Here is an 18,658-nt window from a genome sequence, read left to right as displayed (position 1 = left end):
TCTTCCAAAAACTTTGAAGTATTTCACAGTAGGAGTCTTACCATACCAAAGTTCATGAGGAGTTTGAGTGTTGTTTACCCGAACATTTGTTTTGTTGAAAATGATGGCAGCAAATTGCAGCTTCACCCTAGAAGGTTGCACCGGTCTTAGCTACACCGGACTTCACAGAAACCTTTATTATGGAATGTGATGCTTCAGGAAATGGAACTGGTGTTGTTTTAATGCAAGATGAAAGACCCATTGCTTTTGAAAGTCATCCAATCAAGGGAGATTTTTTACACAAAGCTATTTATGAGAAGGAAATGTTGGCAATACTACATGCACTTAAGAAATGGCGACCCTACCTAATGGGAAGACACTTCAAGGTAAAAGCAGATCATGATAGCCTTAAATACTTTTTAGAACAAAGATTATACTCTTAAGAGCAACAAAAGTGGGTCACAAAGATGTTGGGTTATGACTCTGAAATCATCTACAAAAAAGGGAAGCAAAATGTGGTGGCAGATGCACTCTCAAGAAAGGATGAGGATGTGGAAGCATTGTTGTGTGCCATTTCTATTATCCAACCAAATTGGATAAAGAAGCAAGGGAGGAATGGAAGAATGATGAAGAAGTGTGGGCACTTATTCGAAAGTTACAACAAGATTCCAGTACATGTGATACATTTAGCTGGCAAAATGATTCGTTATGGTAAAAGATCGCTTATAACTCTGTAAGAATTCCCAGCTAAAACAAAATATTCTTATGGAATTGCACACTTCTCCCTTAGGAGGGCACTTAGGATTTTTAAAAATTTACCACAGGGTTAAGAAGGAATTTTTTTGGGATGGCCTTAAATCGGATATTCAAAAGTTTGTGGCTGAATGTTTGGTTTGCCAACAAAATAAACTTGAAACAATTAAGACCTCGGGTCTATTACAACCTTTATCCATTCCAAGCCAACATTGGGAGGAGGTTTCAATGGATTTTATCACAGGTTTACCCAAGTCTAAGGGAAAGAGTGTCATCATGGTGGTAGTTGACAGACTTACCAAGTATGCACACTTTTGTGCATTATCACATCCATTTATAGCCAATACAATCTCTATTGCATTTATGGAAACAATTCAAAAGCTACATGGAAACCCAAAGATTATAGGAAGTGACAAAGATCCCATTTTCACTGGAAATTTTTGGACAGAATTATTTTCTTGTCTTGGTACTCAGTTAGCTCATAGCTCATCTTATCATCCTCAATCTCATGGGTAAACTGAGATAGTAAACAAATGTTTGGAAGGATATCTTCATTGCTTTGTATCTGATAAACAGACACAATGGGTCAAATGGTTGCCTCTGGCTGAATGGTGGTATAACACTCCCTTCCATACAGCAACAAAAATGACCCCATTTATGGCACTTTATGGATATCAGCCACCATCCATCACATCATATTTAAGAGAAAATTCTAAGGTTCAAGCAATGAAACATCACATCGAACATCAACAACAAGTCCTCCAACTCTTAAAGGATAACCTCGTGTTGGCACAGAATCGAATGAAACAACAGGTAGATCAACATCGCAGCGAAAGAAGTTCTGATGTAGGTGATTGGGTATTCCTACGACTACAACCATATAAACAAATGTCCCTCACGCAAGCTAAGAAGGATAATAAATTATCACCAAAGTATTATGGTCCGTACAAGGTGTTGCAAAAGATTGGTACTATGGCATACAAATTGGAGCTTCCTATAACTTCTCAAGTGCACCCAGTTTTCCATGTTTCATGTTTAAAGAAGGTTATAGGCGACAAGCTCCCAGTTCAAACAATATTGCCAGAACTTGACGAGGAAGGAAAATTTGTATTGGCACTGGAAGCAGTCACAGAGACAAGAACTCGATAGCTACGAAATCGATCAATTCCGGAGTATCTCATCAAGTGGAAGAACTTATTCGCTGGAGATTCCACATGGAAGGATGAGAATTTTATACAGAAGCATCCAGAACTACTCAAACGTTGAGGACAACACTTTTTTGAAGGAGAGAGGCATGTTAGGTCCCTATAATACTAGTGATTACCCCATTACTATTGTAGTTGTATCCCTTATTAATATTGTTGTGCCCATATTGTTATTACTGTGCCCCATAGAATCCCTCTTTTGTTATTTTTGTGGCTTTATATTATTATTGTTAGGTTGGCTGGGTTATATTGTGACTCCTTAGACTCTTATATATAGAAAGGAGGTCTTGTCATTTGAATCATCCAAGAATTGTTCATTTGTGTAATGTAAAGGAGGTTGCCCCTCGAAGAGGCTAAATTCTAAGGCGTTTATCTCTCTTTTCTATCTTTTTGTGAGTTGGTTTCATAACAGACCCCCTCTTCTCATTTCGAAAGCAATTAGGATTCTATGCAGCTATGACATAGTAATACTCTGAAGATCCTGTTTTTCTTCTATGGCAGAAACTTTTGATTCAAATTTAGAAGACAAGGATCTTAGAACCTTTTCAACTAAAGTAACTTCTTTTATCTCTTCACCCAAGTTTTTCATGCGATTAACAATCTCATCTATACGTAAGAAATAATTAGCTACACTTTCATCATTGTGCATTCTGAGAGTTTCATATTCAATTCTGAGAGATTGTAGTTTTGCACGTTTTACCTGATCATCTCCTTCATAGCTTAGAATGATCTTGTCCCATATTTCTTTGACAGTTTTGAGCTGCATAACCTTGACGAATTCTGATTGTGACAGACTCCCCAATAGAGTATTGACAGCCTTTGCATTTGTTTCATATTGCATTTTACCTGCTGTATTTGTAGGAGTTGCTGATGGAAATGTGTATCCTCCTTCCACGATATCCCAAACTTTTGTTCCAAGAGATTGAAGATAGGTTGTGGTTCTTACCTTCCAATAGACGAAGTTTCTCCCATCAAAGATTGGTGGCCTGATGGATGCCTCTCTTTCGTAGTTGCTCATGATGATAGATCTTCCTTCAAGCGATCAAGCTTCTTCTGAAGGACCTGCTCTGATACCAATTGTTGGAAATAATACTGAGGAGGGGGGGGGGGGGGTGAATCAGTATTAACAAGTCAATAATATTTATTTTCACAATCAGATTTGTATACGCTACTTCAGTTAATGAAACTTGCGTATATACGCAATTGTTGTTAAGAAAACTAGCGTATATCCTGTAGACTTATAATTTAGTTAATTCATCAGATGTTGATCTTTAATCTGTGTATCAAAACCATATAACAGTAACCAGGTACAGTAAAAACAGAGCAGACAATCACACACAAGAACACAAGATATAAGGTGGAAACCCAATGTGGGTGAAAACCACCTGCTGCAATTCGTCTCTATCTTCTTTTAATAAGAAACTTCTTTTTACAATATTTTTGTACCGATGCAGTCTTATACCAATACGCAGGCTTCTACCCATAGTTTTAAAAACCGCTCAGAAAAACCAGTAACCGGTCAAACCGGCCGGTTAGCTAGTTTGACCGGTTAGCTAGCTGGTCGGTCCGAGCCAGCCTAAAAACCCGGTTAGACCCTTCATTTGCCCGATTTTTGGCCCTAACCGGTGAAAACCGGCCGGTTTAGGACAAAACCGTCAGGTTTTAGGCACAACCACCATAAAGTTAAAAAAAAACATGTTTTTGACTGTGTTTGAGGGTTTTGGGGGGGGACTAAGGGTGTTTCAACGCTAACAATGTTGGCAATTAATGGTAATGTTAAATTCTTAAAGTAAAAGTGACATTTCCTTTAATTTTCATTTTCATCCTTTTACTTAAATTTTTAACATTACCATGAAATGACTCAGGATGATTGAGAGTGGTTTCGACCTCATTGGATTTCATATGGAGAAACTAGAATTTTAGATTTCACTCAAAATTCAGCAGACTTAATGGTTTTCAGGATTTCATGGTTTGGGGGTAAACAATAAATGCAATTAGAGCTCCAAATGATAAGAAAAACTCCTGATCTAGATCCCATTGTGTTGGACGATATTGATCCAACATCAGAATGGGTGGAGGAGACTGAAGAACCTGTGTTTGAGGCTGATTTTGATATCGACATGGCTTTGGCGGGGATGAAGCAGATTATGTGGTGGCATCAGAACCAGGATCAATAGCGGCATCAAGGAAAGGCAAGGAACCAATGGAAGGCACTAGTCATGCAGGTCGACAAACTCGTGCTTCCATTAGGTCCACTTCTATTGTCATTGGTGGCATTGATACTGAGGTTGCAGATCAGGCTGAGGCATCCTCAGACTCTGAACCAGATGATGTCTATGTAGCTCCTGATGATGATCTTGTGTCTACTACTAGTAGTGGTAATGAACTTGATGATTGATCATGTGTATACTGTAGACTTGTAGTAGGCCAATGGCCTCATAGCTTGCAGCAATGTTTTTGGACTTTATAGGCCATTTAGAGCCTCATTTGTTATGTATTTTGCTATTTTGTTTATGATATGTATTGCACTCGGTGCCATTTTGATGTATTCACCTTTACATGGTATATAAATGAGCAAACTTTGCATTTTTTGTCTCTATTGGCTTGGAATCATGGTTTTACATCTTAAAAATAGTTTTGTTTCATTAAAAAATAATTATTTAATGTATTTTTTTAAAACCGGTTCGTTTAGACCAAACCAGTGCCGGTTAGACCGGTTCCGGTCGGTAAACCGGTTCATTAGGTGAACCGGTCTGGTCACCGGTTCCGGTTTTAAAAACATTGCTTCTACCTATAGAAGGCTACAACCTTCTCTCGTTCTCCAGCTTCTCCTGGAAGGGAGCTACAACCCCCTTAGCTCTTGTACTAGCTGATGTACTAGTACGTAGGTGCTAACCTACAGAAGGCTACAACTTTCTCTTTTCTTCCAGGGACCACGTTTCATAAATTTTTAGACTGGATCCATCAATAACATCAATCAAACATCAAATATATCTGCATCAACCAATCTCCTTTGTACCAACCAAAACTGAATCAAACAATCACTTTTCTGAAAGTTGTAACCAAAACACAGTAACAGTAACCAGAACCCAAGCCAAAACCCAGAACACTGCAATAGCAGACAAAAGTAGCTAAAACATATTTTATGAGGTGTACGCTACTTCAATGTGTCGAACCTGCGTGCATATGCACTTTTCTCAAGACAAACCTGCGTATACGTTGTTTTGAAATGTTGAACCAGTGTGTATATGCGCCCTTGTTGTAATGAACCTGCGTATAGATCTGTAAAAGATGATTTAACCTTTACAACTATTCAGACATCAGTTATACCCAGATCATCAGATTTACAAATTACGACATGCGCCAACTATTCAGATAAAAGATCAAAACCACATAAAGATACTTCTCTTCAAGCCTTAAGATCTTGACCCATCAATAGAAATTATCCTTCTTCAAGTGCTCAGGTTCCTCCTTGATTCAGATCCAGCTATGCATCATAACCCGATGACCAGTATTCTAGATCTTGCTCTTCATTAGATATTCAATTCTTGAGTACCTTTGCCTAATGATCTCCTCCTCCATTTATAGTCTTAGGCCTTACTCAATACCATGGTCCAAAACCACTTAGAAGCAATACCTTGGACCAAATACCTAGGGTCAATACTTCATACAAGATACCTTGGATCAATACCACGGGTCAGAATACCACGGACCAAAACCAAGTTTTCAACATGTACGCGCCTTTCCCTGTGTGAAAGTGTGTGTATACGCATATGCGCCTTTTGGTCGGCGACCCCACATGTATACGCGGCTTGGTCAAGGAAAACCTGCGTATACCTCTTTTTCCTTCATTTTGAGAGCCTGAATCTGTGATCTGACATCTGAGTGAGTTTCCATCAAGGACAACACTGTGTCATAGCGCCAAACCTATGTCATAATCCCAACACACTTTGCCCCTATCTCGGTCTGAAGTAATGCCACCAGACCCACTGGTCCTCTACATACTCAATAGGGTAAAATTGTGACTTTATGAGGGTTTTGAAATCCTACCATTTAGTCACTAAAAGATCTCCCTCCAACCTCAAGGCCTCTGTGTCGTTTTCCCACCAGGTCAAGGCATGGCCCTCTAATTTCTATCAAGCAAACAATATCTTCTATTCTTCCTCTATATGACGAACATTAAAATAAACTTATAATTTCTACAATATCATCTTGATACAACTTGATGTCAACCTTCGCTTCCATTTTGAATAGGGATTGTGAAAAGTTCACGACACTCGAACTGGTTGATCTTTTTCAAGTTCTTTCTTAAATTCCCTCTCTAGTTCTTCCCAATCTATCGATTTCCCCTCTAATCCAACCTCCATGTCAGAACCTCCATCTTCTTCAAATAGCCCAAGCTTATTGGTCAAGGTCGCCATGAGGAGGTTCACATTACGATTTATATCTGTCACTTGTGCTTCTAGTTGCGTAAACCTCTCCATTGTGGAATTTTAAGAGTTATTAATAGATTCGTTAGGGTTTTATGACTTTCGCCTAATAAATATGAATGCCCTACAACTCCCCAAGATATATCCAAAGAAACTTGCTCTGATACCAATATGATCCGTAAACTGTCATGGATATTCTACTGGACAATTCGTCACATCAGATCTACTAAAATATATTTGAAATTTTGAAATTTACACGATGAGGGTTTACTTCTCCTTAGATTTTTGGATCTATTAATCATTGTTTATTACTTATGCATGCAATTTATAATTATGCAGAAAATAGAGCAACGAAATAATACTCATAAACAACAAATTAACACAAGATATAACCTGAGAAACCCTTTCAAGAGAAAACTGAACTAGAAGGTGAGGTTGCTCTGCTCTATTTTCTTTAAATGGAAAATGGACGCAAGTATAAAGAAGTGAGACTTGTGGCCCGAGGTCGCTACAGTGCACAAACCCTCTCTATTTTCTTTCTCCGGCCCGGGGGTTGCTACAGTGCACAAACCCTCTCTATTTTCTTTCTCCCTATCCACTCTTGGCTACTCTGCTCATCTATAAAACAAAATGCACTCGAATAGAATAGAACCCCTTTTGCCCCTTGTGTTATGGTTATAACACAGCCCAATGGCCTACTAGTGGTTAAATTTGATTCCTTCAATTTTTAACAAGAGCTACAATATCAAGTATTCTAAAGTATTTTTCATCATGATTATGTGGCTAGCCCTTTTTCTATGAATAATGGAGGCTACGTGGCATTTTCTTGAATCACAGTAGTCAAAACAAAAAATCAACTCCTGGGTGGCATAACTTTTGCATACAAACTCCGATTGAGGTGATTCTTGCATTGTTGAAAATGTATGTGTGTGTGGAATACCACTATGGGGTGTCATGCTTAAGTGGCAAAGTTTTACCCCCCAAAAACACTCTTTGATGTCTCAAACTGCTTCCAGAAAGTTTCAAACCCAAATTTGTCAATCTAGGACCTGCCAATAAAAATGGTCCTATGCACTGATTCCTCTACTTTTTCCACTTTGAAAGCACAAGATGGATGAAAAATAATATAATGATCCAACTCGGATCATGTGGGCTTTCTCTGATGGAGCTTCTCAGGAAGATTCTCCCCAAGGAGGAGTTGGGGACATTATTCACCTCTCTAGTGATCACTCTAGCTCTTTTTCAGCTAGCATTGGGAATGAGTAACAACTTTTGTATGCTCATGGCCCTGAAACTCACTCCATACCTAACCCATGGAAAGGGCATCTCTCATATACACAATTATGTTGATTCTATATTAGTGATTCAATGGATCATAGGGGCCTTCAACATCCCAAATTTCTCCTTGATCCCTCTTTCTCATGAGTTCCAAGATAGTTCCAAAGATTTATCTTACCTATCTTTCGACCATATCTACAGGGCCAGAAACAGGAAGCAGATGGGCTCTCCAAAATGGGAGTAGCACAGGACCCAGGCACATGGAATATTACAGAAAACTTCCTGGCTCTGATCTCAAATATCTTCATGACACTTGGCTGCAATGTATGCGAAATGGATTACTTTTTGATGATATAACTGATGAGTATTAATGCTCGATGATTCCATGAGAATGTAAATGCTGGATAGTTAAGAATTTTGACACTCTCCATATGTATTTCTTTTGTTAATTCTTAGCTTATTAGAGAATTAAGGACAGCCACTCACTGCAAATAGCAATCAGTTTTTATTTATGGGTAGCCTCTGTGGACCGCAATTTTTTGGCTTTCAGCCAGCTGGAATGCTTTAGGCATTTACAGGTAATTTTTTTCCTAAAATAAAACTACAGGATTTTTTCCTTGGGAAAAAAAAGAAGGGTCTATGCGAATCTTAATATAACATCCAAATTTTCTTTTTGAAGAAAAGGTATCTTATGTTGCATCAAATCAGCTTGACTGAATTACTATCAAGAAATATTTATATAGAGTATTGCCTTTGTTTCTGGTTATATCACTTGTGCACTGTTGGGAAAAGTAAAACGCTACCATTCGCTAAAATAACAAACAAAATAGGTCATAAATTTATCAAGTAAATTTCAATTTATATTCAAAAATTAAGACATCCCAGAAATGATATCTGAAAGAAGGCAAAGGAACATGACAAATCAGATTCTTATTCTCACTAACAACAATATATGAAAGCAGGCAAGATATGCCTGTACTGCAAGATTTGTACATCCTTTGCATGCAAGGGCAAAAATCAAGAAGCTTACATGTCGCAGTGGAAGGGAGACTCCATAAGGTAATCGATCCAACTGTTGCAACCCAAAACTTTCCGCAACCATAGACAACACAGTCCAGTGTTCTGGACAGTTAGCAGTGCCACTGGCAACATTAAAAGACACACCTGAAGCAAGATGTTGACCCCTTCTTTCCAAGCCTAATAGAAGTCCATAAAATGCCACAACTTTTCGGGACCAATCTACTGCAAAACTTCCTTCTTTACAAAGCAAATGAGGAAGGCCTTCCCCATCTCTGGAACTACATCCATATTTCAAACAGTTCTGCAGCCACTGTAGCAAATTAGGTGGATTCCTGAGGCCATCTGTTGTGCTGAGAACAGGAAAATGTGGCAACAACCCTGGAAAATCTCGAGCATAGTGATCGACAAAGTTTGCCTCCCCTAGGCAAGCTGCTATACTATTAACTAAATGAACAAGCCGCTGCAAATCCCTGTCCGGTGGCACAAGTTTAAAAATTTAAACATCAGAAAGAATGGAAGATATAGGCATTAGAACTGAAAATGAGTATCAACTCAACAATTCTAACTTTTGGAATATTTTAACATGACAGACAACAAACAAGGAATGTCTACCACCATCATCATCCACAACAACACTAATGGGCTATGGGAATCAAATCTAGAAACTAGGAAATAAGAAAATGTGTGAAGCAAAACCCTGCCCTTTCCCACATAATTACCAAGGATACAGAATAAGACATTCAGGTGAAAAGATACCACACAAAACCTTCTATCCACCGGTAATACATACACTGCAATCTAGTCAATCCCTACCTATGGCTCTTACTACCAAAAAGGCGGTCAATGATAGTCTTAGGGAATAGTAAACATTATTATCTTCAATGAAACATTTCACAGAATTAGCTTTTCCTATTGCTTTTGAAACAATATTGTTTTCTGACTCAGAAATATATTTTCAATCAAGCCACCATGTGTGCTCATATAATCACTGTGGAAACATTTGGCCCATAAAATTCCCTTTATTTTCTAGATCATAGATACAAGCCCCAGAAAACAACCCTGTAAAATCCATGTTTTCATCTCTAAAATCTTCTCTTACAGTATGCATAATTTTGTATAAGGATAGATCACATACTGGCTGCGGAGAATATCTAGCTTGTAGTCTTCATAGACAGCATGTAAGATGTCTAGCATCTCCCTCAAAATTTGTTTATGGAAGGATGGATCTTCAGTTTGCACTGCATTTGAAACCAGTTCCGGCTGGGAGGAATGTGTGGATGGCTTGAGAGCAGAAGGAAGAGAAAGGCCAATGAAGCAAGGAGTCTTCAAATAATTCCTGTGCATTTTACTGCACAGCAAAAACTCCCAGGCTGAACTTGTATTGACCTCCTCTTGTTTTAAATGTACAGAACTGAAATTTCTTATCCACCCCATTATCAGACTGGAAAAGGTTTCCCATTCAGCATCAAATTTTAAGTCCAGGCCAGATAATGGCATAGAACACTCATGGCTCCAGAGTGATTTCCGAAAATATTTAAACAACGGAGGGTTAAGTCCTTCTGCCAGAGCATTGATACAATCTTCTGTAATCATTGAAAGTGGAGCAGCCCTCAAAGCACATCGCAATACCTACACAAGAAACTCCAAGAAAGATCCCAATCATCAAAAAGAACAATAGGTTAACGAATAGTAAAAGCAAAGAACAAATATAAGAACTTGCACCAGCTGAAGCAAGATAGAACTGTTAGTTCCACTACCAACCAGCAAGATTTTCCAGACCCTAAATATTAATGTTCAACATATCTGTAGGAACCTCCATGAAACCAAGCATGCAATTGAACATTCAATGGAAATACTGTCAAGTAAGATCAATGACCAATGCTTGCATACATTGAAGGGAAAATGAAATAACACTAAAGAAGATGTCATAATTAAATAATCATTCATATGAAAATGACTCTAAAATCCATATGAAAATGACTCCTAAAATCCATAGCTGTTTTAGTTTGCTGCCCAGAAAGATCCAACATGTGGGTTATCTTCAATGTTTCATTTATCCCAAGTTTATTGGCGAGTTAAATCAATTTATCCCTAAACTATTTTCCACATATATAACCATTCAAAACAAAGAATGGAACATCAAATATTAAAATGTCCCAAAAAAATTGTATTTGTAGGAAATCAGTCCTAGTGCACTAAACAGTAATAGGACTGAAGACTCAGAAAAATCAGGACATATCAGAAGAATAGCAGATAGAGTTTGAGAGGGACTGGAGTGATGGCAGAAGAGGATTTGGTTGATTATTCACACGATCCTCTCGATGATTTGGGAGATGATATCATTCTTTTCTTGCAGATGCATTTTGTTGGTCACAAAGCCACTTGGATCTTGATCTTACCTCAAAATCCAAGGCTGCAAAACCCTAATCCCCCATGTGCTTTGGAAATCAATGGTTTGCAGTTTGAGGGCTTGAGGCAGTCAAGGGGAAAATATCCTCATGGACTATCACAGGAGGGGATTTCAAATCTCTGTCTACTATCTGCCTTACAACACCAACAGGAGATGGAAGGTTCTAGGAACCATTTTGAAGTTTCCAACTCTAAGGGAAAAGGAATGGGAAAAGGAATATTGGAAGGCTCATCCATTGATGGGGACAGGGATTAAGTTACTTCGTAACATGGCATGCATCACAACATCCATCAGAGTATCTGCCAATCTTCAGATTGGAAGAATGAAGACAGAGGTCAGCAGAAGCACAGTTGCAGTAACACCCTACAAAACCTCTTTATTGTGCCAGTTTTTCTGTCACAAATCACTGAACCTGGCAATTTTTTACATGCACCTGATTTGTCTGCCGGTTTTCTTGGTCCCTCCAACTCTATTGCAATTTCACTACAGGGAAATTAATGCAAGTTCAGACATTTCATCTCAAACTTGAGGTTTCATCTCTCTTCCCTGTGAACTTTCAGCCTTAGGGTTGAATCTAGAATATAAATTATAGAAGAATGTACTTCACTTCTTTTCAACCCAAGTCACAAGGCAGCCCAAGAAAATAAACACCAAAAACTTGTACTTTAATGCAACACAGTATAAGGGCACACTTCCAAGCATATAACAGATCCAAGAAAAAATTCATTTCATCAGATTTATTACAGCTGTAAATCTGCCCCTTTAGCTGTTAGCTGTTATTGTTTAGTAAATCACTTAAACAAAATCTGCTCAATGTCATGTCAAATCAACATGCATATCCAATGCTAGAAACTACCCAATTATCAAAATAACATCAGCTGAAAATCAAATATGTATGTAAACAATGTTTGGACAAGAGGAACACTTCATATATATGTGGACAATGAAGTACAAGTACATACAACTTAATATAAGCTGGTACAAGTCATCCTCTCTAAACCCTAGCAAGGGAAACCATAAGAAACCCTATCCATTAACTCCAACTAGCTAGGAATCACTAGCAACCAAAGCTAATCACTACACCAAAGATCCCCAACAAGCTAGCATACACACTAGCAAATCCTCATTGGCACCTACACTTGCATCACACAGGTGTACATAATAGTCTGCCTCTATCTTCTCCACACCAATCACTCCGAAGGGATTCCAAATGCCACAAAACCCTTGTCTTATTCTCTCATAAGAATGACAAATATCAAGTGCTCCCTTGGTTCATCCAAGCTTTCTACCAAACCCTATTTTTACTTGTTTTCGTAGGGAAAAACCCTAACCCTACTTTTCTTTTGAATCTGCTCAATCACCCTCGCACTCAAGACAAAGTGAGCAAATAGAACGAAGAAGTAGAAAGAGATTAGTTTGCTCAAACTCTCCAATCTCTAACACAAGTTCATGACTACACAAGAGAACAATAATGAATATGATGGAAAGATTCCCTCCACCCTTTATTTTTTTGTTGCAAGAAACACCTAAACTGCCAACTGCCCATGTATCAGTACCGGAAACTCGTAGGAACACCTTGCTTCTTAGAAATGCCCAAGTGCACATGAGGGTCTGCGATCCATAAAAGGAATAAAGAACCCTAATCTATGGAACAGAAGACAAGTTAACCACTCTTTTGCTTATAAACCTATCTATAAATTAACCTATAACTCTTATTTTCTTGCAAGACAATGTGTTATTTAAAAAACTGTGTATACTATGTTTCCCTTGACATACCTATTTGAGGGTCGTCATGTTTTCAAGCATTCTCATTTATGAAATGTGTAAGTTTTTCCATGTTTCATGCAGCAAAATGGCTTTATTTATATGAAAAGTGAGGGAATCCAACAATAACAAGTGGATATATTCCACTAAAAATAACTTAACTCCACACAAGACAGGCCCACATGTAGAGTGTTCCAACTCTAGGTGACACATGTCCAACTCCAAAGAATGTAGATCCAACCAGCAAGGCTCTAAGGCTGAACAATCCTCCTTCAGAGGCATCCAAAGCTACAACGTTATGTCCTAAGCCAAGTGTTCCTGCGAGTAAACCACACCTACATGATCACTCCTCAACCCAATCACCCTCAAGTCAAGTCCAAGTCTCCACCCAAGCAACCAAATGGCCCCATGCCAACTAGGGCTCAACACCCTCTTCCAAGATGACCAATACTTCTCCAAGGTGAGTCGTCCACCAAAACAACCAACCAATATATCCATGTGTGCACTCCATAAAGAAAGTCACAAGGTCAAATAGTTTTCCAATGCTCCAAGGAAGTGTGCCACATAAACATCAAGGAAAGGAACAGCAATTGATCAGTAAGTTATCTCCATTGTGTATATCCATCATGGTACAACCGAGAGTCATCAACACACCATGCACCCCACATCACATGATGCACCCTCAAGTATGGTGTGAATACTTTTAAGGTAAACCCCGTAGTCAACTCAAACCTTTGTCAACCAATAAGAACACAAAGTTTGGATGCAATAAAAAATTCCCTATCTTCAAAGTCTCATGCCGCCACCAAAGAAGACTCCGATAACAAGTAAATAGGGCATAGTTCTTAAAAGAATTCACAGGGAAATGTGCATGTTGTTGAGAAATCTATTAGGGCAGCATGTACATTGATCTCTTTACATGACAACTATTTGTGATTTTGTACTTGCTTCTCTTATTAATATTATATTCTTATAACCAAACAATTGCCAAAAACCATGAAGATCATAAAAGTTATGAACACAAGATGTAGGCACTTAGCCAAGGAAAAACCCCTCTTCTAGGAGAAAACCCAGAACAAAAATCTCTTCTTATAGAACCAATTCAAAATGAGACTCCCATGACCCAAGAGACCAAATCAAAGACTTCACCAAGAACCAAGCAACAACTAATAGATCTGCTCCAAAATAAAACAAGGTCTCAAAGGGCAACGAAGCAAAAACTCTTCAAACCAAGGCTCTTCTAGCCTTTCGGTCTCTCCATGATGATCTACATGTTCTTCTGTAATTTTCGGATCTAGGGTAACCCTAGAAGCCCTAGGGTTATAGCACATGTAAACTATAAGAGGTAAATTTCAAAGATCTGAATTCTTCAAGGGCTTTTTCTTCTCCTTCGCTAGGCTCTTCTAGCCTAGATCAGACCTTTGCATCCTTTTTCTAATTGCAACAAAAGATAAGATGTGTGTGCTTGCTTCACTATCAAATGAGGTTGAAGTTTTGCCTTTGGCTCCATAAGCCCTCTCTAGGTCGTGTTGATTGTTACCGCTCAAACTGACAAGGGTCCTATAAGGGGATCCTTGAAGGGATACTACTAGGCTAAGGACAACAAATGGAGCAATAGCCCACTGTCACCTCGACTAAGGCTCCCTGCTCTTTACGGACTTTCACCGATGGGAGGAGACCTGTTATGATGAGGATCACTAAATGGATAGACCAATGATAGGGTGAGGGGTGATCCTAGAAGCCTATTCACAAGAGAGGCTCAAATATGTGGCTTGCTTGCATTGGAGGCAAAGTTTAAAGCTCTCAAGGAAGGTCTTAAGGGGAATTTCAAGGTTTAGGTTTAGGGTATGTATCTTATGATGGAGGTTCCTAGGCCTTGAAATGCTTGTGAAAGCTTGGATTCCCAATGATCCTTGAAGAATTAACCTTGATAATGCATGGGACCACACGGGACCAAGTGGACCCGAGGTTAGGTCAAGGGAATAGGGTTTAGCTACCAATGATATACTTGACCTAATTAGGGAGGGAAAAGGGATCAAGGAATGAATTTTCAATGAAAGGCAATGCAAAGATCCCAGTGAGGTTTATAGTCTAAGGGAAACCAAGCGGAAGAATTGGTCTTCGAGCTAAGGCTTGCAATATCTCAAGATCCCACAGTCGGAATCTCATGAAATTTGGAGGGCTTCTTGAGGAAACATCAGTGCAATTGTGGACCAAAAATCGAAGTATTTGGATGGCTAGATTATGAGATATTTGATGCCCTAGGTGACCTATCGGGCTAGACCTAGAAAGAAGAGGAGAATGTGAAGAAAAATAGGTTTTAGGGTGATCACCTATGGTAGACCAATGCCTAATCCAAGAAGAGGAGAATGTGAAGAAAAATAGGTTTTAGGGTGATCACCTATGGTAGACCAATGCCTAATCCTTTGGGGAGATTGGAGTCAAGAATGATTATGAATTCGGATTGAATTTTCTTAGTCAAGGAGGCCTTAAAGGCAGCTTCACTTAGCACTAGGGCAAAGGAGAGCAGCTTCAAAGACTTTATACTTCGTTTTGCAAAATAGATGGCTTATCAAGATCAAATTCAACAATGAAACATCCCTAGGAACATTCACTCATCATACATGGCCTATACATGAAGCATCACTATCTAGAAACAAAATTCCCACAACTTTGCAATAATGGATGCAGCAAATTAGCCCTAGTATAGCGAAATCCCAGCAACAATGTATGTGACAAAAATAGAAAAAGAATAGCATTAAAATTGCACTTACATGTATTAGAGTATATCCAACCATCAAAATTTTGCCAATCAAGAAGCTCCAAGACAAGAGAAAATGATCCAAACATCAAAATTCATTCCATGCTCCAAAATTTCGTCCTCCAAGAAGGATAGTGAAGTTCTCACAAGAGATACAAGTCCAACCAAGTGATGATGCTAAAATGAATTCATATCACTTGTATTTATACACTTCCAATGAGTTTGATTTAGCTAATTAGGCATACATTAGCCTCTAGAATAAAATAATGTGCAAAATAACTAGCTTTTGGTGACAAGCCCACCAAACTAGCTCATAAACAAAAGAATAAGCCTCTCAAGAGGTCGAATAATGAATAGTGCATGTCGTTGGACCTTGGAGGAGGCCTAATGGAGTCCATATGTGCCATAATGTGTAGTTGAACTCCCAAAAGCAGTGGACAAAGGGTTGACCCTTTGAAATAACCTATGGTGCTCCAAATGACATGTGGGGGCACCCAAGTATCCTCATGGGTCTCCAAACAAATCAAAGATGTGTGTAGATCACTTTCAAGGGATAGGATGATAGTGTAGATGATGCCACATCATCGTACAACTCCTGGATCATCTGCCAAGTGTATGGTGCAACTCTGGGGCCAGTTGGGCATGATGGATTAGGTGCATCTTTCTCGGCCAATAAGTGAACCACGAGAAATCTATGAATGGTTGTGGGGATCCATGGGGTGTTGTCTGCTATTGTGGGGTCCCATGGCAATGTAGCCCTCTGGGGTCAGGACCCCGTATAGGGAGACCAAACCCAAATGAAAACAACATGCAATTTTGCATAAGCTCCAATGTGTCCTCATGCCTTCCAGCACACCAAGTCATTAAAGAAATCAAATAAAATAGTTTGAGTGAGCACTTCATAATGGCATGCCCTTCCATAGTGGGATTTGGCATGTGCTAATGTCTTCCAGCTCCAAATAGGGTTAACCAGGCATCCTATTAGGTAGTTTCTATCTCTAAAGGGGGTGGTATGTCCGCGGTACATCCTTCAAATGGTGGTGACATGTGGCATAATGATGGGATGGAGTAGGGAATGAAAGGGGGCAACCTAGATCACATGCCATGGTAGAAGGGTAGCTAATAAAAGGGAAGCCCACACTTGGGTAAATGTTTTGTAGGAGGGAGAAACCGTGGTGCTTGAGTTACTCCAACCTTGATTTTTCCACCCTTCTTCATATGCCTTTTGCCTTTTTATGATTTTCTTTGGTTAATTGCTCAGGGCTCTAGGTAATGGGAGCATGATGCGTAAGGTATAGCAATGGATACCCCCTTATAAGGTGGGGCAATTCATAGCCCACCGGGCATTTGGACAATCATGGGTTCCTGAATGATAAAGGAGGCTCATCAAAGGCCATGTAGGAACCAGGGTGATGGCCATGGAATGGGGTAGAGCTCATGTCATGGCTTTTTCCCACGTGCTAAATGCTTTTGTCCCGGCCATCTTTTGCATTTTGTGGTACAATTTCCTGTTGAATGTGGCCAATTATGCTTTTTTGTTTTCTTTTAGCTGCATCAACCTCCGTGCATCATTCCAGGCCCAACCCAAGATGTGGGGCAAGGGGAGGGGGTGGCTGACCCTATGTGGAGTCTGGACCCAGTGGAGGAACTTGGACCCAGGGGGGAGGAGAGATGATTGGGGGTGTAATGAGTGGAAGGGGAGCATTATGAATAAAAGTATTCATAACCATCAATTAAAATAATAAAATATTAAAAAAACAAATATTAATGAATAATAAATTAATTAAATTAGTTAAGGTCATTAGTTGATGAAAAGACATGGGTCAAAAGTTGTGACCCTCTATCTTCGTGGCCAGTCAATGCCTATATAGGCACACCGCCATGAAGATTTGTAAGCACCATTCATATTTATATAAAACAATTACTACTTACTTACTCTACAACACAAAATCTACATACAAACATTCCAGTTGTGTAATGAATTTATGGTACAGTGGTATTAGAGCCCTCGATTCTGTGCCGAGAACACTATCCACTGCCTGCTGCCAACTACGTTCCATCACGTTTTTTCTTGGCCGCAGTTGTGCATCACGTTACTCCACAGTTCCAGTCGTTATCATGCTCCCACGTCCTGCTCCATCCGTAGCCCCTCCCTTGCGTCCACTGTTTCACTCACGCTCCCCTGTTTTATGCTCATTGGTTGCCCGTGTAGCCAAACTCAACGAGCCCCACATAACCCTGCCCTCGCATTCCACTGTGTGTTCACTACCCCTCGACCATCTGCGTCATGGGAAAGTTGTTGTCCATAGCGCAAGACATCACCGCCAGCCACAAAGGCAATCAAATCCGTTGTCATAACACCTGGTCAAAGAACGTGGCTTAGGTCAAACGTCGTGGGAGTTATATCAATTCGTCATTTCGACTTGATCCAGTACATATAGTTTATAAATTCACTGGTTCATATATAGTATAAAGTTTATAATAGTTACATTATAAACTTGGTGAACATAATTTAATTAATTAATTTAAACCATTAAATTAATTAAATTATTTAAAAATAAATAAATAAAATATATATATAGATATATATTAATTTAATTAATTAAAATTATTTAATTAATTAAATTATCAAAAAAAATTGGGACTACTAGGAAGAAAAAGAGCAAAATGGGGAGTAACAGTGACAATATGAAAAGAATCCAAGAAGAACTCAATAAGTTGCATAAGCGCCTTGACGATGTCGAGAAGACGGTTAGTAAACAAGACAAAATGGCTAATGATATCATGGAATTAAAAAGCATGATGAGCCAGTTTATGGAAAAGGACAATCCACCCTCAGCCACACAAAGTCCCAAAACCTCAGAAGACGAAAATTCTCCAGATCATGATTTCCTAATACACGAGAAACCACAAATACCGCAACTACACTTCAAAGGAAGTCAGTATTATACGAAGTTTCCCGAAAGAGACCACCTTAAAATTAAAAGAGAATTACCAAAAATATGATGGTAAGGACGCCATTTTTGGAGCAAATCCGCCAATAGGCGAACAAGATAAA

The 18,658-nt window shown here is 39.1% G+C and overlaps 1 protein-coding gene across 1 annotated transcript in view; it reads right to left on the bottom strand.

Annotated features, from left to right (window-relative positions):
• The window catches only part of EMB2771 (E3 ubiquitin ligase), a 497,708-nt gene that overhangs the window by 301,657 nt on the left and 177,393 nt on the right, over positions 1–18,658 (bottom strand). Inside the window, exons 10-11 of the mRNA XM_089384149.1 lie at positions 9,801–10,294; positions 8,676–9,135 (exon numbers count right to left, since the gene is read on the bottom strand). Of these exons, the coding sequence (XP_089240275.1) occupies positions 8,676–9,135; positions 9,801–10,294 (954 nt within the window). The remainder of the gene's footprint in view (positions 1–8,675; positions 9,136–9,800; positions 10,295–18,658) is intronic.

The sequence above is a fragment of the Pinus tabuliformis genome, chromosome Q, assembly GCF_031772625.1.
Source record: "Pinus tabuliformis cultivar Carrire ecotype Pingquan chromosome Q, CPIR1, whole genome shotgun sequence".
NCBI lineage: Eukaryota > Viridiplantae > Streptophyta > Pinopsida > Pinales > Pinaceae > Pinus > Pinus tabuliformis.
This window is presented reverse-complemented; position numbering and strand designations above follow the sequence as displayed.